At 36.4% G+C, this 23,676-nt stretch overlaps 1 protein-coding gene across 7 annotated transcripts in view; it reads right to left on the bottom strand.

Annotated features, from left to right (window-relative positions):
- Positions 1-23,445, bottom strand: part of ZC2HC1A (zinc finger C2HC-type containing 1A) — a 234,526-nt gene extending 211,081 nt beyond the window's left edge. For all 7 annotated transcript variants that reach the window (XM_060128011.1, XM_060128010.1, XM_060128005.1 and 4 more), the window contains exons 1-4: positions 23,395-23,445; positions 6,407-6,480; positions 3,952-4,068; positions 232-373 (exon numbers count right to left, since the gene is read on the bottom strand). In XM_060128011.1, coding sequence (XP_059983994.1) covers positions 232-373; positions 3,952-4,068; positions 6,407-6,480; positions 23,395-23,410 — 349 coding nt within the window. In that variant the 5' untranslated portion in view covers positions 23,411-23,445. The remainder of the gene's footprint in view (positions 1-231; positions 374-3,951; positions 4,069-6,406; positions 6,481-23,394) is intronic.
- Between the last annotated feature and the right edge of the window lie 231 nt (positions 23,446-23,676).

The following is a 23,676-nucleotide window of genomic DNA, read 5'->3' as shown; positions in this document are numbered from 1 at the left end:
GTATTGAGATAAAAAGATAATGCATTTCTATGTCCAACACTGATGTGTCTTTATAAGCCTAAATACCTGGATTGTCACCATTATTTTGTAGGAAAACTTTTAAAGATCATGCTTCATTAGGTTCAATTATTATAAGTTAAGTTTAATATCTTAAAATTTATAAGAAATCTATCACTACTATCGATATTTCTTTGCCACATGAACAATTTCTGTCAACAATATGACATATACCAGGATCATAAGAAGGTGGAGGAGGGGGAGGAAGTTTGCCACCCTCTTTAAGGGCCTGACCAAGGCCTTTAGCTGCTCTTATGGTGGCTATGAACTCTTCATGCTTCCTCCTCCAATTAGATGGCTTCTTTGGTGGTTCGGGCTGCAAACAAATTAAAAAAACAAACAAAAAACAGTTTCAAAACAATTTTTAATAAATTAAAATAAAACTCAAGAAAACACCATATTATTTTAAAATGTTCCCTCATCAGGAGTCCTTAAATGATCTCCCTCCCAAATTTATAATTTTGAAAAGAAACTTTAGGCAACTAAATTATATGCAATTTTTAAAATACAATTTTAATTGTGACAGACACTGCTAAATTGCCTCCTGTAGGTGTTACAAACACTTAAGCCACCACTAAGAGTGTATTTCCTTATTTTCCCATAGTTTCTCCAACATAGTATGATACTAAACTTCTGGTTTTTTAACTGATTAGAGAGGTGAAAAATAGTTCTGTGGTTTTAACTGCTTTTTTTCCTATAATGAGAGCGAACATCTTTTCATATCATAAAGAATCACTTGTATTGTCTTTTCTGTGAACTGTTTATAAGCCTGGTCAACGTATGTATGGGGGTATTGGCCTTTTCTTTTTTAACAATTTCTAGTAATTCTTTATAGGAGACTAGCCCCACTCCTCCCCCACAATACATCTCTTTTAACCTTGTTTAAGGGTCTTCCGATATGCAGAATTATTTTTAAATGTAGTTTAACTTACTTTTCCTTTTATAGTCTCCAGATTTGCATTCAGTTAGCAAGGCCCAACCTCACACCAAGGTAAAATAAATTTTTTCCATGTTTCTACCTAGAACCATTCTTAAATTGTTTATTCATTTGGAATTTATCCTGATTTATGACATATGGACTCTATTTTCTGTTTTTTTAACATGGCTATGTGGTTATCTCACCATCCTTTATTAACTTTTCTCCCCAGTGAATTGAGAGAACACCTTTCTCATATTCTCTTTGGCATTTGGGTCTATTTCTGAATTCTCTGTTGTACTGTTCTGACTATGTGTGTCAGTACCCGTGTTTTAAATATTGAGATTTTATAATAATATTTTAATATCCACTAAGGTAAACCTACTTTATTCTGGTTTTCTTTCAATCTTTTCTGGTTATTCTTATATGTGTATTTTTCCATATGAACTTTAGATTCAGCTTGTCTATTTTTTTAAACTACATTTTAACCAGAAAAATTAAACATTACATTCATAAACAACTTAAGGAACTTAAGGACTCTATTTTGCTAAGTCTACCTATCCAAGAATGAGATATATTTCCATTTGAAGAAGTGTTCGTTTGTGTCTTTCAGTGGTTTTTTAAAGTAGTCTTTGTGGAAGTCTTGCACCTTCATTATTATAAGGTTTACTCCTAAATATTTTATATTTTGTGTTGTTCTTTTATAAGTGTCTTTTAATCATTTTTATATTTCAAGGAGTTGTTTGTTGAAGTATGAAACCTGATAATTTCTGTATATTAACATTACATCTCATTACTTCACTGATTTCTCTTATTGTTTGTAGTAATTTTTCAGTTGATCTCTTGGGTTTTCCAGGTATATCATCACCTAATAATGATAGTTTTACCCCCTCTTTTCCAATTCCTATGCAATTAATTTCTTGTTATTATTTAACTCTACTGACTAGCACTTACTGTATTGGTTGGAGCTTAATCTTGTTCCTGACTTTAATGGAACTACCTCTAAGTATCTTTCCATTAAACATACTGCTGGCTTGTGTGCTGCAAAGAAATTTATTTTGTTATAATATTGAAATATCTGATTATTCCTATTATGTCTTTGTTTTTCAAATCAAGAATATTATGTTGAGCCAACAAAGTCAAAAGACTGTTCTTTAAAAACACTTATAAGGCAAGACTAATCTAGAAAAAAAAACAAAAATTACCAAGGAATGGAAAACAGTTCTTACAAACATAAAAAAAGAAGATATTATAAAAAAACTTTATGGTAATACATGGGACATTTAAGATGAAATGGATAATATCCTTGACAAACACCACAAAACAGATACCAGAAACAGAAAAATTATAATAGTCTTATATTTATTTATTTTTAATGAATCTATTATTTAAAAGACCCACAAAGAAAACTCCTGGCCCAGATGCCTTTACTGTTGAATACTTGCAGACATTTAAGGAAGAAACAGCACCAATCTTTTAAAAACTCTTTGAAAAACAGAAAACAGGAGAACAACCTTCCAACTAGTCCTATGACAGCAACAAAACTGATGAAAAGAAAAATCACAGGCCACTTTTCTCATGAATATAGATGCAAAAATCTTAACTAAATAAAAGCAGATTTAGATGTTTGAGATGACTGATTCTTTAGAGTTTCTTACTTTATAGTGAGATTTCTGATCACAACATTCATCTGTTCCACAGTGAATATTACTAATTTTTGCTGCTCTCATCTACCTTATCTTCTCAAAGTATTATTATATATATTATTATATTAATGCTTAGCTAATGTTTTTTATTACCCGTCATTGAATGAGTTAGGTTTTCCTGGTACAGCTATTTACAAGAGTTTCTGGGAGAAAAGAGCAGCCCAGGGTAGCTTTCTAGGCTGTACAAAACAGTTCTCTTTTCTGATGTACCAGATACAGATACAAATAAGGCCTCTGTGTGTGAACTCACCCAACAACAACAAAGTAGCAGAGCCAGGGTTAAATCCAGGCGGTCTGAATCTTGAGCCAGCTTTCAAACCCACTATGCTATACCAAGATTTAATTAATTTATCTAAGCTAATTAAAGCTAATACAATCATACATCTGGCAGGTTACCAAGAGAAACTTTAAATAATAATTTATGTACCTTATTCAAGCTTCTCCATCCTTCCCTTAAATATTCATAAACTGAAAAACAAAGATGAACTGACTTTTCTGTTATCAAAGGATTTTATTAGTAAGATTAATTGCCCCATAGGGAAATGTTTTCCTGTAACACTGGGAAAAGTTATTACCACTGAAAGTAGTTTGTTTCAAAAACCTATTTAAGTCAGGTACTCAAATTTTGACTATTACACTGAAATAACTCTTTAAAACTATGTCGGACAAAGCATTTATGTGATTTATTCTTAGCAAATAACATATCATGAAAGGTGGTATTAAGGAGAGATTAGCATAGGAGATTCATTGCTTTTAGTTACAAAGAAGAAAATAAGCTGACAATGATCATATATGAACAATTGAGCAATGTATAAAACTTTTCCTCAGAAAGCATAATAAGATGATAAATGCTGACAAATCAATCAGTCAAGATAATATTTATTATGCTAAGATGTTTGTAACTAATAGCTTTCCTTTTGTATACTACAGGGATTACACTACTGGTAATGGTGTAACATACTGAGACATAAACCTAATTATAGCTGAAGTAATTAACGACTCACAATGAATGTATGAGGACTTCTCAGTTATTTCTAGCCTATAGCTAAGCAATTGGCTCTCCAATGCTACAAAAACCTCCCTGTTATAGCTGAACAGTACTTTGGCCTCCCTTTTGTCGAAATTCAAAATAAACAAGTTTCTGATCACTTCTAAACTGAGAACATGACACAGAATTCTGCTTATTCTTCAATCTTAGTATAATAGATTATTATAATTTTTTCATTACACATAGCAGCAAGGTTCATACTGTTCACAAGGTCATATAATTACCCTAGGTTTAAGAGGTTTTACTGTTGGAATATCAGTTCCTTCAGCTCTTTGTCTGCTTGAATCAAACGTCTTCCGTTTTTTAGTGGCAGTTTTCTGGCAAATAGGTCCATGTTTTTTCTGTCAAGATGAGGAAATACAACATGTCATTTTCTTTTCTACAAAAAGACTATAAAACTTTAAATTGTCATTTGAGACCAGTTTAAAAACCTGAAAGATGAAATAAATAATAATCCATAAATAAGAAATGTTTTAGCTAAAATTGTTAAAAAAATATATGCAACGCATGTTACAAGTTATCTTTCTCACAACAAGAAAGTATTGATAAATACTCTCCCAAATTTTTTTTTAGTTATTTAATAGTCTCCTGGTTTTTACACTGCTAAGAATAAGGAAACTAATGTAAGCAAGTCAAAGCTATTGAAGTGGGAAAAAAGTTACCTTTATTACTAAATACTTGAAAATAGATACCAGAAAAAGGAATGTAAATGGAAAACACATTAGCATTAGGATTACAAAAGCTAACATAATAATAATAGTTGGGATTACTCAAGTTAACGAAATAGTAGTTTGTTAACACAGAATATAGGACAAGGTGGTCAGGTTTGTGTCCTTACTCCACTATCATCCCTTCCCCCTCTCTGGAACTCAAATTTTCCACCTTTTTTTTTACCAAGGATTTTTCTTGTGCTACCTAGTGTCCCACTCCTACAGTTTTTGGTTGGGGGGGATGGGGGTTTGTTGTTGCTGTTGCTGTTTTAATATGGCTGCCAGCTCATTCAGTCATTCATATATTCATTTTAAAGACATTATAATGGAAGCTCTCTTAACTGACCTCAAATTAACCTACTGGATAAACAATAATTCTCCTTCCCCTAAATAAAACATGTTGACTAATAACATAGGGGATGCTAAATGCCCTTTTTTTCTTTTGTATTTTGATAAACAATGAACAAGTCAGAACTGCTAAACTTTATCTGGGAAAATAGGAACCTCAGAACTGGTTGATTCAATGTTATGGAGCCTCTAATATTTTCAATACACAACTGTTTTACATACTTGTTTTTGGATATCATTCTGACAAACACAGTAACTGTAACTATTAGAATAAAATCTCTTAAATATTAAAAAAAGGATGGCTAATGGGCGACTTTCTAGAGAATGTCTGTTCTCACATTGAGCTGTGTATGTCAAAAGTATGTAGTGCCTGTTCCCAAAACTGATGTATACAAATTGTAGTTGTTATCGTGATTATATCATTTAATTAAATATTAAATAAATATATAATGAGGACCAAAAAAAGGCATAATTTTCCCAGTGAAAACTCAGCTTAATGCTTTGAAAATGGTTTGAAAAATAGCTAATTAATAACAAAAAAATGGATGAATTAAGTGTGGGCAAGAAAGGTTTAAGAAAGAAAGCTGGTAATATTTAAGAGGAGTCTGCAGTCAGGTGGACATTTTGGGTCATTAATTCCTCACTGCTTTAAAGAAAAACTGGAAACAATGAGAGGATGCAAAATAAAATGTAGCAAAACTCTAATCAGCAGACCCATGCTCAAAGAAAAATCTTTATTCCACATCAAAATATTAATAAATACATATTTATATTTGAAGTTAAATACGGCATATTGACTTTCTTATTCTCTACTTAGCTAGAGATTTTATATTAAAATCAGTTAAATGTGCTTCTATTTGTATATACTAAGCATCTAAAGAATGCATAATATATTTTAGGTGCACTTTTAACGAAAATATTTTTTCCTTTGGAATATTTCAAACATACATAAGAATTGACAGAATAGTGTAATTAGCTCCATTTACTCATCCCTGCCTCAACAATTACCAACATTTTAGCAATCTTGTTTCATCTATCCCAGCCCCAGCACTTTTTCCTGAAGTTTAAAGAAAATGCCATACATCATAGCCTTCTGCTTCTTTAAATACATTATTTCTAACAGTATTTCTAAGAGTTTATTTTGGTTTTATTTTTGTTAATAGTCCCACAAAGGGAGAAAACACTTTAATAGTTTAACAGAGAGGAGTTTTGAAGACCAATCAAACTCTGAAGGAAAGAGAGCACTCTGGAAGAATGACAAAGATGGAACTGAGGGCTTCCCTGGTGGCGCAGTGGTTGGGAGTCCGCCTGCCGATGCAGGGGGATGTGGGTTCGTGCCCCGGTCCGGGAGGGTCCCGCGTGCCGCGGAGCGGCTGGGCCAGTGAGCCATGGCCGCTGGGCCTGCGCGTCCAGAGCCTGTGCTCCGCAGCGGGAGGGGCCATGGCAGTGAGAGGCCCGCGTATAGCAAAAAAAAAAAAAAAAAAAAAAAAGATGGAACTGATACTCCTGAGCACTGAATACTAGCCAGTATCTCTTTAAATTATTCCAAAGGTTCTTTCCATTGTCCTGAACTATTAAACAATTAAAGATCTACCAAACTCCAAAAAAAAAAGGTACTCACTAATGCCACTGGAAAGAATGTTCTTCCACAAATCCTGCAAGGTAACAATTCTCCAACTTGGACACTTCCATTTTCTAAAATCGAAAAGAATGTAGTCAATATACTCAGTGGCTCAAATTGTGAAACTTCCAAATTTTAATGTCTTCACTTAGTTTCATATGTAAGTTGTCAGTTCTTGCGAAAAATGTCATGTCATTTTGAAATAAGTAACATCATCAATTAAAATGGGCAGAAGACTTAAAGTTATCAGTGGTCAAAAAGGCAAATGCCAAATACAGAGTTCATACTTTAAGGAGAACCAAACTGATAATGTTGGAAATATCTGGTTTTCTTCTATTTTAACCAAATCAATTTGTCAGTCTCTTAATTTATAGGCTGTCTCTTTGTAAATTACTGAAATTTAAAAACCAAATTTATCTGAAGGTTAAATACATTATTTATCTTCAAAGCATTAAAGAATAACATTGGTGGCTAGTGGAATGGAGAAGATGAGTAGGAAAACCCTGAGCTCACCTCCTTCCATGGGCACAACAAAGTTACAACTATTTACAGAGCAACTATCATGATGAGAACAACCTAAAGACTAGCAGAAAAGATCTTCCACAACTAAAGATATAAAGAAGGATCCACAATGAGACAAGTAAGAGAGGCAGAGACATGGTACAGTCAAGACCCACACCCACAGGTAGGCTACCCACAAACACGAGGATAATCACAATTGCAGAGTTTTTCCCCAAGGAGCAAGGGGTCCAAGCCCCACTTCGTACTCCCCAACCCGGGGGGTCCTGCAATGAGAAGATGAGACCCAGGGGGCTTACTTTCGGGAGACCCAGAGGGCTGTGGGAAATAAAGACTCCACTGTTAGAGGGCACACAGAAAATTTACATGCTCCAAGACCCAGGGCAGAAGCAATCATTTTAAACTGGCCTGGGGTCAGACACACATGCTGATCTTGGAGAGCCTCCCAGAGAGGAGGAGGCATGTGGGACTCACCCTGGGGACACAGACACTGATGACAGCCATTTTCTGGAGCTCATTCTACCATGAGGAATGCTCGTGCTGGCAAGAAACATTAGGGAGTCCTCCTTCTAGCTTCGTAGTGCAAGGACCCAGCCCTACCCACCAGCCAGTCTGCAACAGTCCTTGGGACCCACAGGCCAAGAAGCTAACTGTGGGGGCAGCTTCACCCAACAGCAGGCTGGCAATGACCATAGGCACCTTGGTTCCCCCAGTCACCCAGGGACCCAGCCCTGCCACCAGAGAACCCAGGACCCAGCTCCACCCACCAGAGGGCTGGCACTAACTCCAGAACCTGGCCTCGCCCACCAATGGGCAGGCACCAATCACTGGACTCCCTTGGCCCCAGTGCTGCCAATCAGCATGCAGACCATCTGTGAGACACCTTCAGCCAGCCACACCAGGGTCCAGCTCTGTCCACCAGTGGACCAGCACTAGCCTAGGGACCCCCAAGCCTTCACAATCAGCCACCTTGTGACCTGGCCCTACCTACCAGCGGCTGTCAGCATCCACAAAGGCAGAGCCTGCCAATCAATCAGACCAGGGGCCATCCATGCCTACTAGACCACCAATAGAAATCAGCCCACCACAAAAGAAGGGCCCATGAAACCCACATAGGGGACATTCCTGGAACATAAAGCTCTGGTGACCTAAGGGAAGTGAGCTGCTGAGATGCACAGGACCTCTCCTATAAAAGACCACTTCAACAAGATCAAGAAATGTAACCAACCTACCAAATACACAGAAATAAAAACAGCAAGTTAGGCAAATGAGGTGACAGAAGAATTTGTTCCAAACAAAGGAATAAGATAAAACACCAGAATTGAAGTGGAACTAAGGAACTTACCCAATAAAGAGTTCAAGGTAATGATCATAAAAATGCTCAAAGAACTTCGGAGAAGAATGGAAAAACACAGTAAGAAGCTAACAAAGAGTTGTAAAATATAAAGAACAAAACAGAGCTGAAGACAACAATAAGTGAAATAAAAACATACTAGAAGGAATCAACAGTAGATTAGATGATACGGAGGAATGGATCAGCAAGCTGGAAGACAGTAGTAGAAATCACTCAAGCTGAAGAGAAAAAAAAAGAGTTTAAAAAATGAGGACAGGGCTTCCCTGGTGGCACAGTGGTTGAGAGTCCACCTGCCGATGTAGGGGACACGGATTCGTGCCCCAGTCTGGGAAGATCCCACATGCCGCGGAGCGGCTGGGCCCGTGAGCCATGGCCGCTGAGCCTGCGCGTCCGGAGCCTGTGCTCCGCAACAGGAGAAGCCACAGCAGTGAGAGGCCCGCGTACCGAAAAAAAAAAAAAAATGAGGACAGTTCAAGGGACCTTTGAGACAACACTAAGCATGCTAACATTTGCATTATAGGGGTTCCAAACGGAAAAGGGGAGGCAGAAAACATATTTGAAGACATAATGGCTGAAAACTTCCCTAACCTAGGAAAGGAAACAGATATACAAGTCCAGGAAGCACAGACAGTTACAAACAGGATCTACCCAAAACCGACCACACCAAAAAACATCATAATTAAAATGGCTAAAATTAAAGACAGAGTATTAAAAGCAGCAAGGGAAAAGCAACTAGTTACATACAAGGGAACTTCCATAAGTCTATTAGCTGACTTTTCAGTAGAAACCCTGCAGACCAGAAGGGAATATCATGATACATTTAAAGTGATGAAAGGAAAAAACCTACAACCAAGAATACTCTACCCAGCAAAGCTATCATTCAGAAAGATAAGATAAAGAGTCTTGCAGACAAGCAAAAGCTAAAAAGGGGTTTCCCTGGTGGCACAATGGTTAAGAATCCACCTGCCAATGCAGGGGACATGGGTTTGAGCCCTCGGCCAGTAAGATCCCACATGCCACGGAGCAACTAAGCCCGTGTGCCACAACTGCTTAGTCTGTGCTCTAGAGCCCGCAAGCCACGACTACTGAAGCCCGTGCACCTAGAGCCCATGCTCCACAACAAGAGAAGGCACTGCAATGAGAAGCCTACGCACCACAAATAAGAGTAGCCCCTGCTTACAGTGACCAGAGAAAAGCCCGCACGCAGCAAGACCCAACACAGCCAAAAATAAAATTAAATAAATAAATTTTAAATATTAAAAGCTAAAAAAGTTCAGTACCACAAAACCAGCTTTACAAGAAATGAAAAGGCACTTCTCTAAGTGAAAAAGAAAAAGCCACAACTAGAAATATGAAAGTTACCAAAGGAAAAATCTCATTGGTAAAAGCAAATACACTGTAAAGGTAGTAGACCAACCACTTATAAAGCTAGTAGAAAGGTTAAAAGACAAAACTAGTAAAATCTTCTATACACAAAATAAGTAGTTAAGAAATACCCAAAAGATGTAGACTATGATGTCAAAAACATTAAACATAGAAGGGGAGTAAAAACTCAGGGTTGTTAAAATACATTCAAACTTAAGAGGACATCACATCAACTTAAAATAATCACATATATATTGATTGCTATATATAAACCTCTGGTAACCAAACTAAAAATCTGTAACAGATACAAACACAAAACACTGAAAGAAATCTAAACATAGTATTAAAGACAGTCATCAAATCACAAGGAATGAGAGCAAAATAAGGAAGAATAACAACAACAACAAAACTACAAACTAAACCTGAAAACAATTAACAAAATGGCAATAAGTACATACCTATCAACAATTACACTTAAAATGTATATGGACACAGAGTGCTCCAATCAAAAGACATAGGGTGGCTCAATGGATACAAAAACAGGACTTGTATATATGCTAATCAAGAGATTCAGTCCAGATCTAAAGGAACACACAGACTGAAAGTGAGGGAATGGACAAAGGTATTCCATGCAAACGGAAATTTAAAAGAAACCGAGATAGCAATACTTATATCAGACAAAGTAGACTTTAAAACAATGACTGTAACAAGAGACAAAGTAGGACTTTACCTAATAATAAAGGGATCAATCCAAGAAAAAGCTATAACAATTGTAAATATATATGCACTCAACATAGATGCACCTAAAGACATAAAGCAAATATTAACAAACAAAAAGGGAGAAATGGACAGCAACACAATAACAGTAGGGGGCTTTAACACCTCACTTACATCAATGAACAGATCATCCAGAGAGAAAATCAATACGGAAACACTAGCCTTAAACAACACATTAGACCAGATGGTCTTAATAAATATAGAATATTCCATCCAAAAGCATCAGAATACACATTCTTTTCAAGTGCACATGGAACATTCTCCAGTATAGATCACATGGTAGGCCATAAAACAAGTCTCAGTGAATTTGAGAAGACTGAAATCATATCAAGAAACTTTTCAGGCACATGCTATGACACCAGAAATCAACTACAAGGGAAAAAAACTGCAAAAAACCCCATAAACATGTGGAACTAAACAACCAATGGGTCATGGAAGAAATCAAAGAAGAAATCAAAAACATAACTGGAGACAAATGAAAATGAAAACTTCGATGATCCAAAGTCTATAGGTTTCAGCAAAAGCAGTTCTAAGAGGGAAGTTTATAGCAATACAAACCTACCTCAGGAAACAGGAAAAATCTCAAATAAACAACCTATCCTTATACCTAAAGGAACTAGAGAAAGAAGAACAAACAAAACCCAAACTTAGTAGAAGAAATCATAAAGAATACAGCAGAAATAAATAAAATAGAGACTAAAAATAATAGAAAATGTCAATTAAAATAAGAGCTGGTTCCTTGAAAAGCTAAACAAAATTGATAAAACTTCAGCTAAACTCATCAAGAAAAAAAGAGAGAGGGCTCAAATTAAAAAAAAAATCAGAAATGGAAGTGAAGTTACACTTAATACCATGCAAATACAAAGGATCATAAGAGATTACCATGAACAATTATACGCCAATAAAACGGACAAGTTAGAAGATATGGACAAATTCCTAGAAAAATATATGAGCATTGACTGAATCAGTGCTCATCCAGAGAGGAATGGATAAAGAAAATGACACACGTGCGTGCACACGCACAGACACACACAAATACTACTCAGCCCTAAAAAATGAAATCTTATCATTTGTGACAAAATGGATGGAACTAGAGGGTATTATGCTACGTGAAGTAAGACAGAGAAAGACAAATACTGTATAATTTCACTTATATGTGGAATTTAAAAAACAAATGAACAAACTTAAAACAGAAACACAGTCATAGACACAAAGAACAAACAGGTAGTTGCCAAGGGAGAGGGGTTGGTGGGGTGGGGAGGAAATAGGTGAGGGAGATTAAGACAAACAAACTTCCAGTTACAAAATAAATGAGTCACAGGTATGAAAAGTACAGTGTGGAAAATAGTCAATAATAATGTAATATCTTTGCATGGTGACAGATGATAACTAGATTTATCATGGGGATCATTTTGAAATGTAGAGAAGCATCAAATTGCTAAATTGTGTACCAGGAACAAAAATAGTTTTGTAGTCAAATATACTTCCTAAACAAACTCACAGAAAAAGAGATCAGATTTGTGGCTACACGGGGTGGGTGGGGGGGAGGATGGGAAACTGGACGAACATCATCAAAAGGTACAAATTTCCAGTAATGAGATAAACAAGTACTAGAGATGTAATGTACAATATGATAACATAATTAACACTGTTCTATGTTGTATATAAAGTTAAGAGACTGGATCCTAGGAGCTTCTCATCACAAGGAAAACAATGTTTTTTTCCCTTTTATTTTGTATCTGTATAAGATGATGGATATTCACTAAATTTATTGTGGTAATCATTTCATGATGTATATAAATCAAATCAGTATGCTGTAAACCTTACACAGTGCTCTATGTCAATTATATATATAAAACTGGAAGAAAAAAATAAGATAAAAACAGGTGCTACTGTTTGCAGATGACATGATACTATACACAGAGAATCCTAAAGATGCTACCAGAAAACTACTAGAGCTAATCAATGAATTTGGTAAAGTAGCAGGATACAAAATTAATGCACAGAAATCTCTGGCATTCCTATACACTAATGATGAAAAATGTGAAAGTGAAATCAAGAAAACACTCCTATTTACCACTGCAACAAAAAGAATAAAATATCTAGGAATAAACCTACCTAAGGAGACAAAAGACCTGTATGCAGAAAATTACAAGACACTGATGAAAGAAATTAAAGATGCTACAAATAGATGGAGAGATATACCATGTTCTGGGATTGGAAGAATCAACATTGTGAAAATGACTCTACTACCCAAAGCAATCTACAGATTAAATGCAATCCCTATCAAACTACCACTGGCATTTTTCACAGAACTAGAACAAAAAATTTTACAATTTGGATGGAAACACAAAAGACCTCGAATAGCCAAAGCAATCTTGAGAAAGAAAAACGGAGCTGGAGGAATCAGGCTCCCTGACTTCAGACGATACTACAAAGCTACAGTAATCAAGACAGTATGGTACTGGCACAAAAACAAAAATATAGATCAATGGAACAGGATAGAAAGCCCAGAGATAAACCCACGCACATATGGTCAATTTATCTTTGATAAAGGAGGCAGGAATGTACAGTGGAGAAAGGACAGCATCTTCAATAAGTGGTGCTGGGAAAACTGGATAGGTACATGTAAAAGTATGAGATTAGATCACTCCCTAACACCATACACAAAAATAAACTCAAAATGGATTAAAGACCTAAATGTAAGGCCAGAAACTATCAAACTCTTAGAGGAAAACATAGGCAGAACACTCTATGACATAAATCACAGCAAGATCCTTTCTGACCCACCTCCTAGAGAAATGGAAATAAAAACAAAAATAAACAAATGGGACCTAATGAAACTTCAAAGCTTTTACACAGCAAAGGAAACCATAAACAAGACCAAAAGACAACCCTCAGAGTAGGAGAAAATATTTGCAAATGAAGCAAGTGACAAAGGATTAATCTCCAAAATTTATAAGCAGCTCATGCAGCTCAATAACAAAAAAAACAAACAACCCAATCCAGAAATGGGCAGAAGACCTAAATAGACATTTCTCCAAAGAAGATATACAGACTGCCAACAAACACATGAAAGAATGCTCAACATCATTAATCATTAGAGAAATGCAAATCAAAACTACAATGAGATATCATCTCACACCAGTCAGAATGGCCATCATCAAAAAATCTAGAAACAATAAATGCTGGAAAGGGTGTGGAGAAAAGCGAACACTCTTGCACTGCTGGTGGCAATGTGAATTGGTTCAGCCACTATGGAGAACAGTATGGAGGTTTCTTAAAAAACTACAAATAGAACTACCATATGACCCAGCAATCCCACTACTGGGCATATACTCTGAGAAAACCATACTTCAAAAAGAGTCATGTACCAAAATGTTCATTGCAGCTCTATTTACAATAGCCCGGAGATGGAAACAACCTAAGTGTCCATCATCGGATGAATGGATAAAGAAGATGTGGCACATATATACAATGGAATATTATTCAGCCATAAAAAGAAATGAAATTGAGCTATTTGTAATGAGGTGGTTAGACCTAGAGTCTGTCATACAGAGTGAAGTAAGTCAGAAAGAGAGAGACAAATACCGTATGCTAACACATATATATGGAATTTAAGGGGAAAAAAAATGTCATGAAGAACCTAGGGGTAAGAGAGGAATAAAGACACAGACCTACTACAGAATGGACTTGAGGATATGGGGAGGGGGAAGGGTAAGCTGTGACAAAGCGAGAGAGAGGCATGGACATATATACACTACCAAACGTAAGGTAGATAGCTAGTGGGAAGCAGCCGCATGGCACAGGGAGATCAGCTCGGTGCTTTGTGACCAGCTAGATGGGTGGGATAGGGAGGGTGGGAGGGAGGGAGATGCAAGAGGGAAGAGATATGGGAACATGTGTGTATGTATAACTGATTCACTTTGTTATAAAGCAGAAACTAACACAGCATTGTAAAGCAATTATACTCCAATAAAGATGTTTAAAAAAAAAAAGCAAACAAAAAAACCAGGTGCTACAATTTGGGATGATGAAAACGTTCTGAGGATGGATAGTGATGATATTTGCACAACAATGTGAATATACTAAATACCACTGAATTGTACACTTAAAAATGGTTAAAATGGTAAATTTTATGTCTATTTTTCCACAATACAACATTTTTTTAAACTAAAAAAAAAAAAAAAGTAAGAAATAACCCTGGAGATCAGTGAGGTGGCTTCCTGATATGATTATGGAGTCTAGAATAAAAAGAATGTTGTCCTCCCCGACAACAGAAGTATTAGGTTTTAAGTAAAAGATCACCTAGTTACTACGCATTATGTGAATTGTTCATTAATTTATACATATAATATTATGTTAAGATTCACTGGACCAACAAATTGAGATAATTTGACCTTATCGGCACAACTGATTAAATAAGGAAGAAGTAGCTGCAACTTTTACAAAATCAGAAGTTAATGCATCTATCATGTACTTGCACTGAACAAATTTCATCACATGTACACACACACAAACTACATTCTTTGGGAATCCTACATAACTAAGTCAATTTGTCATTTTATTATCCAGCCAAACATCACACCTAAATTTATTTCCATACCTGTAATTTTCATAAAAACGACAAAAATGATATCCTTATATCTTCTGCTGAATTTCTGTTAAAATTCTTTTATCATATGAAAGTAAAAAAACATTTTCTTTCAGAAGTAACAAACTCATGAAAAAAGTACAATTATGGACTTCATGTAATGTGTTGTTCCAAGGCATTTAGTGAGTCCACAGAAAACTTATCAGGAGAATCAAAAAAGACATTGGTGGGAACGCAATCAAACAGTAACAGAAGAATTGTTTTGTTCTCTCATTCTCCAAGTACTCTACTGCACTATTTCAGTGGTAGATAGATGGAGGCCAAAGTCTGTATGGTGGCGGGTAAGCTGTGAACACTACAAAAGCAAAACTAAGATTTGCCTGATTTGTGTTTTCCAATGGCAAAGACGAGGTTATTTAGGGAGGGAGAGCAAAGCAGCTTCATTTATCTGGATCACTTAATTCCATTAACTATCCAAAAAGTTGAAGCAGTTGCTGGATGGAATCCATTAGGTATATGAAGATGAGAATGTCTTCATAACGACTGTCAAAGTGATACCACATACTGCATAATCTATTAGGCTTGCCTATTTAGTTTTCATGTCTTCCTTTAAATTCCAAACAATAATTTAAAAATGTATCCATATAAAATGTTGAAAAGTACCACTATGTTACTTGCTTAAAAGTATATTTCAGTATTTCCTTGTTAAATAGAAAACAAAGCAAAATCTTATAAAAAATTAACTATTGAGAAAAATCAATTCAACACATGGAAATAATGTGTCTACTTGAGTACCTACTATCAATACTTGCCAAGCATGTACCAAGTAACAGTGACACAAGGGTGGAGTCACACAATCTTTGCTTCATAAAGCCAACAGTCTACATGATTTACTTCTTCACTATATCTAAGAGCCAAATCATCTTCCTTTTTTTTTTTAATACAAAAGCTTAAAACTTAATATAACAGCAACTAGAATACTAACATAAAATAAAATCCAACTCCTGGGATTAATTCCTACAAGTCATCAAACATGTTCAGACTGTCTTTAAAGGAAAAGAAAATTATTATCACTACAAGGCATAAAAAAGAGAAAACAGCATTAAAGAGAAAACATTTAAAAACAATTATCACAAAAAAAATTTTTTAAGTTATTACTTTATTCAAAATAAAATAAATAAATAAATTTACAGTTTCCTCTTATAGAGTACAGCCCTATAATCCACAAAATATATCATGTGTGTTGGTATCAACATCCCCTGAAAAGAACTTCTACGGACAGGTAATGATAAGCAGCTTAGGGTTTAGAGTCACACCACCACATTTTGTTCTAATGGCATTCATTAAAAGACAGGAGAGCGTAGTAGAAAAGGCACTGGAATTTGTCTCATACTATCTAAGTTCACGCCCCAGCTCTGTCACTTAGAGCTATGACTTGCTGGGCAAGATATTTAACCTAAGGTTCACATTCCTCTTGCATAAAATAAGAAAGTTAGATTAAATGAACTATGTGGCCCGCTTCTACCTCTATTATGCCATAATAAATATAGCATACTTATTTAATAAAATCTACCTTAAGACCACATTAATAAGAAACGTAAATGATGATAAGACACCTCCCTTACTGATGTTATATTAAAAAAAAAAAGCTGGTCACATATAAGAATGATTAAACCAATTGACCAATAGTGGACAGTAGAATGAATGTTTCAGGTAATGTGCGGGATGCTGAGGAAATCACTTCCACTTGTCTATATATAGAACTGAGAATCTGCGAGGACCTATAGCAAAGAACATGATGTCTCTCTCCTTGTTGGAAAAGTTTTCACTATATGAACTACAAGAAAATGTATGACTAATCATATAGGTAGCCTGAAGTTTAACATCTGTTAAATGAAGATAACGTCTGCTCAATCTACCTTAAAATTTAAAAGGATCAACTGAGATGTTATATATAAAAAAGTTTCACAACCAATGAAATAAAAAATACTACTCTCCAGGGCATACAGGCAAACTCCACTACTTTCTCCTGAGTGGCGAATGCTAGAGAATTGTACGGCTTATATAAATACAGTAGAGAGAGATGATATTCACTGCTGAAAGAAGCATTCAAACTGATAGACAGAACCAAGTGAATAAGTATTTAATATTCTAAAACTTTAAAGAAGCCAACCTCTCCTTACAAAATTTATCCTGTACATACTGTTGATTCTGTTATGAGTTACTGTATTGAGTAATTTCAAAATCTGTACGATAATGACTTAAAATGATATCTTTATATAATACTATTATACAGGTGATGTGAAATAATTTGCTCTTATCTAAAATAGTTATGACATTCTAAAAATGTATATATTTAAGAAATAGTAGAGAACATTTCCAAAAGAAAAATCTTGGAAATCAAGAACAATTCTGGGCTCTGTGTTTCATGTCTATTCCTTCACCACTGGTCACTGCTTATCTGAAACCAACCTTTAAAACTCAACAAACCTCTCTTTTGAAGTACACAGCACCTGTTTTACTACTTTCTTCCTACAATCCTTTTTTAAAACCGAATTACTTCCAGGTCAACAATCTCTAATATCTCACAAGATATTCCTTTTCAGCTCATCCTAGATTTCAACGTTTCAACATTCATGCTTAAATTAACCTACTCAGCACACATCCTTCACCCTCCACTCCACTTTAGTGGCCTGCACTCCAGTTCAGCATAAAACAACCACTGCTAAAACAACTTAGAATGATCCACCTCTGGACTCTTAAAATACACAAGCTCCCTCCGGAACCACAGGCTTCTACCATCTACCTCTAAATCACTTTCTTGATCTCAGAGTGACTTGCATTTTCTTGATAACCCATTCTTGACTGCACTTCCCTTCCTATCCAGTCTGAACCTGACTAGTCATGTCCACTACTTCTACCAAGCACCCTTAAATCCTTTGCTCATGGTCAAATGTTTGGAAAATGCTAAATTAAACAAACAGGTTTTCTTAGAACAGAACTTCCTCAGTCTTAAAAAAAAAAGACAGAGAAAGATTTAGTATGCTGTTATTTCCCCAACAGAAATTCTTTCTGCCCCTAAAAGGTATTTAGGACTGATGCCCCAAGTATCATATTTTTTGAAACACTGGCTTACATTTACTGACTAGCTCCTCTCTACCTCTCATTCTCCCCCTATCTGAACTGCAGGCAAGCTTTAACAGGATTAAACACTATATTAAAATAGAGATTCAACAAGTATTTATGGAGCACCTAGCATGAGACAAGAACTGTTCTAGGAGTTAGGCAAACAGTGATAAAAAAAACAAAGATCCTGATCTTATGGAGTTTCTATTCTTTGGGGAAAAAAAAAATCACTTTTTTTCACCACCTGACATTTTATATATTTTGTTATGTGTGTGTTTGAGAAGTGGGTAAGATCAGTGAAAGCTTCTTTAATAAGGCAGCATTATGTGCTCTAGAGCCCGTGAGCCACAACTACTGAAGCCCGCACGCCTAGAGCCCGTGCTCCGCAACGAGAAGCCACCGCAATGAGAAGTCCACGCACCACAACGAAGAGTAGCCCCTGCTCACCGCAACTAGAGAAAGCCCGCGAGCAGCAACAAAGACCCAAAAGAGCCAACGATAAAATAAATAAATAAATTTATTTAAAAATATTATATGTACTTTGTTTCCTACCAATTCAGAGTGTGCATTTTTGTATGACTATAAAACATGGAGAAATTGATGGTGTATTTGACCACAAAGAAAACTTTTTAAAACTTTTTGAAAGGTAGACTACTCATAGAACACACAAAATTAAAAGTAAATAAAAACTAATGACTAAAAACATCTTAACAAAAAAAAATCTTAACATTTTGGAAGTTAAGGAACACTCTCATAAATAACCTCTGAATCAGAGAGAAATTTTAAACTGAAATTACATACTATCTAGAAAGCATGGAAACGAGAATACTTCACATTTAACACTTTATATTAAACCAACTGAGTTTATATTCAGGGAACAATGCATAGACTCAAATTCCTTCATGTTTGAAGAAATTTGAAAATAAAGTAATTTAGACTCACTGTTAAAAAAAAAAAAAGAGGCATTAAAGACCTTAAGAAACAGAGGCAACTGATCACTGTTAACCTATTAATTGTCAAACTGAAAGCGCTCTTTTGAATCGTCACCTTACTGGACCTTTCTACATCATGAGGCTCTGCTGATCAATCCCTTCTGCCTTTAAAGTCCTTTCTCTCTTGGCTTCAATGGTATTTCTCTCTCCTAAGCCCAAGTTTTTCATATTTCACAACTAAGCAGAGTTTGACCTAGTTACTACTTAGATCTCCAGGAATACCAGGTGCTATAGGCTTTTTCTAGCATATTCATTACTCAGTAAATATTTGTTCTCCCCCAATTCCCTTTCTTGACAATTTTAAACCTTTGTAAAGACCGTTCCCCACTCCAACTTCCTTTCTTGCTCAACCCTAAAGCATCAGTCCCTCACAAGTTTTTTTCTTTGTTTTGTTAAATATAGCTTTCCTGGGCAAACACATCCACTTGCTGTCACTTATATGCTGATGACTACTAAACTAAAAACTCCAGATAGATATTTACAAGTAGCTATAAAATTTTTCCACCAGATATGCCCCAAGTACCATACAAACACAACACTTCTAAAGCCAAAATCATTACCTCATCTTCCAAACTTGTCTTTCTCTTGGTTAAAGATCTTAATGTTAACTCTTAAGTCCAAGCTAGAAAGCTGCTTTATCTTTGATTCCTTTTCCCTCTCACTTCGAGCAGTTCTATTTCATCTTTCCATCTCAGAAATATCTTCTAAATCTATACCCCTTTTAATTTCTGCTACTTTTGCCTTACTTCAAATCCTTATCACATATATGTATTTCCAGCCTCTCCCTTCCCCAATCTATCCTGCTGCCATAATTATCTAGTGAGATTGCCCACAGTCCCTTCCAAGCCTGCTATGTTTACCTATACTGAACCACTCTCAAGGTCCTAACACATGTCCTGTGATTTTATCCATCCAACAAACAAGTACAGGAGGGGGCCTCCTATGTACTAGGCGGCTTGCCAAATGCTTTATACATGTTTTCATCATTAAATTCTTAATATAGTTCAGGTAGATTGGTATTTAGTAGCTCCATTTTTTATAGCTGAGGAAACTGAGGTTCAGATTAACCAAATCACAGAGCTAAAAACAAAACAAAACAAAGCAAGAATCCAAACACAGACCTGTCCAATATGTTGACTATTAAAATAACCTAGCATCAGATTCAGCACACACACACAAAATAAATCTAGATAAATTAATAAAGATGAAGAATTATTCAGTTAAACCATTGCTTAGATTAGGGAAAAACAAAACAAAAAACCCTAATGGGACAGCATGGCTGTCTTCAACTACATCAAGAGCTACATTAGAAAAGAGCAATCAGACTTCTAATCAAGTTTTAGAGGGCAGTACACTAAGATCTACTAATTTTAGCAGTCCAAAAGAGGAATAGGCAGCTTGATCTCTGTCGTATTTGTTAATAACTGCTTATCAAGATATTATGAAAGGAATGAAAATAATATGGATAAAATCTGCTTAGGGTTTTTCATCTCTCCATTTTACAGATGAAAAGCTTATGAGAGACTGAACTCTCCCAAATCTAGAAATACGTCTATTGCCTTTAGACATACCTATAGGGCACGAGCTTTAGATGAAAAGGAATTAAAGGCTTTACTCTAATTGCACACACAATGCAGAAGGGCTCAGATACAGAGTATACAAAATCATAAGCAATAATTTAATATTTTATTTTGAAATACAGTGTTCAACCTAACAGCTCAACTCCTGACAATCCAGGAAATATAAAAGTCCCAGAAAGACCAAAAATAATGTAAGCGATATATGATCTACATGCAAGTTATTTTAAAAATAAAGAGTATGATAATCTTCAATAAAATTTTTCAGGGGTCCGTATATTTTCTGGTTTTACAATCAAGATTAGTCTGCTAACTAGCTTCAACTAAAAACATGGGTCTAATGCCAAGCAGTACAATATTTGCTCAATTACTATGATATATATTAAGCAAACTCTTAAAGATTTTCTACTGTAATATAATGTTCATTAGACACCTTCAAAGTGCTAGGTTTTAATTTCCAATAGGGAAGAACTATCTGAACTATCACTATACCAATGTATCACTGTTTATTAAACGAAGGCATAGATGAATGAATGAATGAATGGTAATCCTGAGACTCAAAGTTCATCTTTATAAAGTATGACCTAACAAGGACTAATTTTAAAAAAGGAGTAAAAGAAAGGCACTAACTTCAACAAAAGACTCTTAGAGCTTTTATTTTATTAAAATAAAAAATTTTATTTCATTACTATTTGAAGTTACCAATATTCAACTGTTTTGGCCTACAAGAATAATTTCATATATTTTAACCTAATTCATTACAATTAAACATATCATAGTTAATGACAGCAACTTATTTTGTTTAAAAAAAAATGAGTAGAGAACAAGTACCGTTTAACATGAAACATCACAAGCTGGCCCCCTAAAACACGCCCGCGATAACATACCATATTACACCAGAATTCATGTTTTCCTCCACCCATGTAATTGAGTATTATAATAGGTTTTTATTATATTTTAAAAGCATCCTTGGTAAGATTTCAATAGTAATGTCTTAGCACTGCTAAAATATGAGATTCCCTAAAACGTAGGCTCCATGAGAACAGGGCTTTGAATTTTTATTTTTTTCTGCATCCCCAGAGCCTCTCATAGATAAAGTCATTTATCTAACAAGAAATATTTACTGAATACCTACTTTGTGTCAGACACTGTTTTAGATGCTTAGAATACATAAATGAAAAATCAGATGAAGATCTTTGCCTCAATTATAAATGTTGAATAAAATAATAGAAATCTGCAGAAAAACAACTATTCTAAAGCACTTTATGTATATTATGATAATTTCATGAGAATTCCAGGACCCATGATCCTACCCACTATGCTATAATACCACGTTTGAAAATTTATTTAAAAAAAATAAAATAAAAGCTGCCTCCAGGAGTTCTCTAAACAAAAGTATCTTGAGTAAGGAATACTTTCATTACAATTCCTATTTCATGGAAACTTGAGTGATCTGCCTAAAATTAAACAAGCAAAGAACAAGAACTTCATTTGTCGTAGTATACTGCAGCAGCTCACAAGTGGAAAAATCATCAGAATTCTTGATTATCTATCATCCTCAAGGTGTTTACTATGAGAGCTTCGCCTAGGAGCAAAAGCATGAAATACTATCACACTCATTATTGCATTTGTTTTTTGGTGACCCTAGGTCACTGTTAACAGTCATCAGTTATTACTTTTCCTTTCATAACACAACCTGAAACAATTTACTCTCTAGCGTGCAACAATACACAGGACTCAGTGCCTCTGTTTATTAATTCCACCTGAATCTATGCAAATTAAGAGGGGGAAAAAAATCAAGGCTAAATCAAGACAATAGGATCTGGCAATTCTGCAGGCTTATTCTTCATCAGAAGGATTGACCACAATTTGAAAAGGAATTTTGACACTGTTGTTGCTAATGCTAGCTGGGTTTTCTTCCCCCCTTTGTTGTTTTTAAGCGAATGCTGTATTACACAAGATAAAATGGGTAAAGAGAATAGAGAAGTGAAAGAATTGGGAACAAAGCAAAATGTGGAGTCGTGGTTACAGCACAAAGATAAACCTAAAGATAACGAATCAATGCTGGCTCTTCCTTACAGAGTCCTCGTGAATAAACCCTTAAATCCTGCGGTTAATCTATTGTCCCGGCTCTAAAGCTGATCAGTGACACTTCCTTGGGAGATGCTCTTGGCATCGCTCCCACAGAAGATGCTGTAGAAATGGAAAAACGGTTACCTAGGGAAACCAAGGGAAGTGGCCAAGAAAAGTATCAGAAGCTCGAGGCTGGAGACACACCACGGGCCTCCAGCAAAGGCTGGCGGTGGGGAGGCGGTAGACATTAACGGAGAGTCCACTTTGCAAGGAAAATAAAACCTGGCCGGAGGCTGTGATTACCAACAGGACCCTCTGGGAGTCAGGCAAGACCAGAAAATGGTAGGAAGGGATTTGCAGGCGTTTACCAGCATCAGGCCCGGGGTGGGGAAGCATCAGGTGAAGACTGTTTGAGGAGGGGCAGCCTGAGGCTCATTAACTCGACCGCGCTGGGGCTGCAGGGCGCCCGCCTGTTCCCCGGGCCTCCGAGGAGCGGAGGGGTCCATCTCTCCGGACCTGCCCTGGCCTCCCCGGTACCGAGGTCCAGGGCAGCCCCTCCTGCCAGCCACCCCACCCCCAGACGCCCGGCCCGCATCCCTTCACCTCCTCACCTTCCAGTGACTCCATGGCGCCACCGCCTCGAGTTCCGCCAGACTCCTCCAACAGCACGCCGCCGCCGCCGCCGCCGCCGCCGCCGCCGCCGCCGCCGCCGCCGCCGCCGCCGCCGCCGCCGCCGCAGCTCGGGCTGTAGCAACCCGGCCGCGCCTCCCACCCGCTAATATTCCGAGCGCCTATTGGTCCGGAGCTGAAGGGGCGGAGCTTCTGGGGGCGGAGCCTCGGGGTGGAGTTTCTCCCGCTGCCGCTGCACAGCTGGCTCTCGGCGCTAGGCTTTC

The sequence above is a fragment of the Lagenorhynchus albirostris genome, chromosome 17 (genome assembly GCF_949774975.1).
Source record: "Lagenorhynchus albirostris chromosome 17, mLagAlb1.1, whole genome shotgun sequence".
NCBI lineage: Eukaryota > Metazoa > Chordata > Mammalia > Artiodactyla > Delphinidae > Lagenorhynchus > Lagenorhynchus albirostris.
Note: the sequence above shows the minus strand (reverse complement) of the source record. Positions and strands in the feature narration are given on the sequence as shown.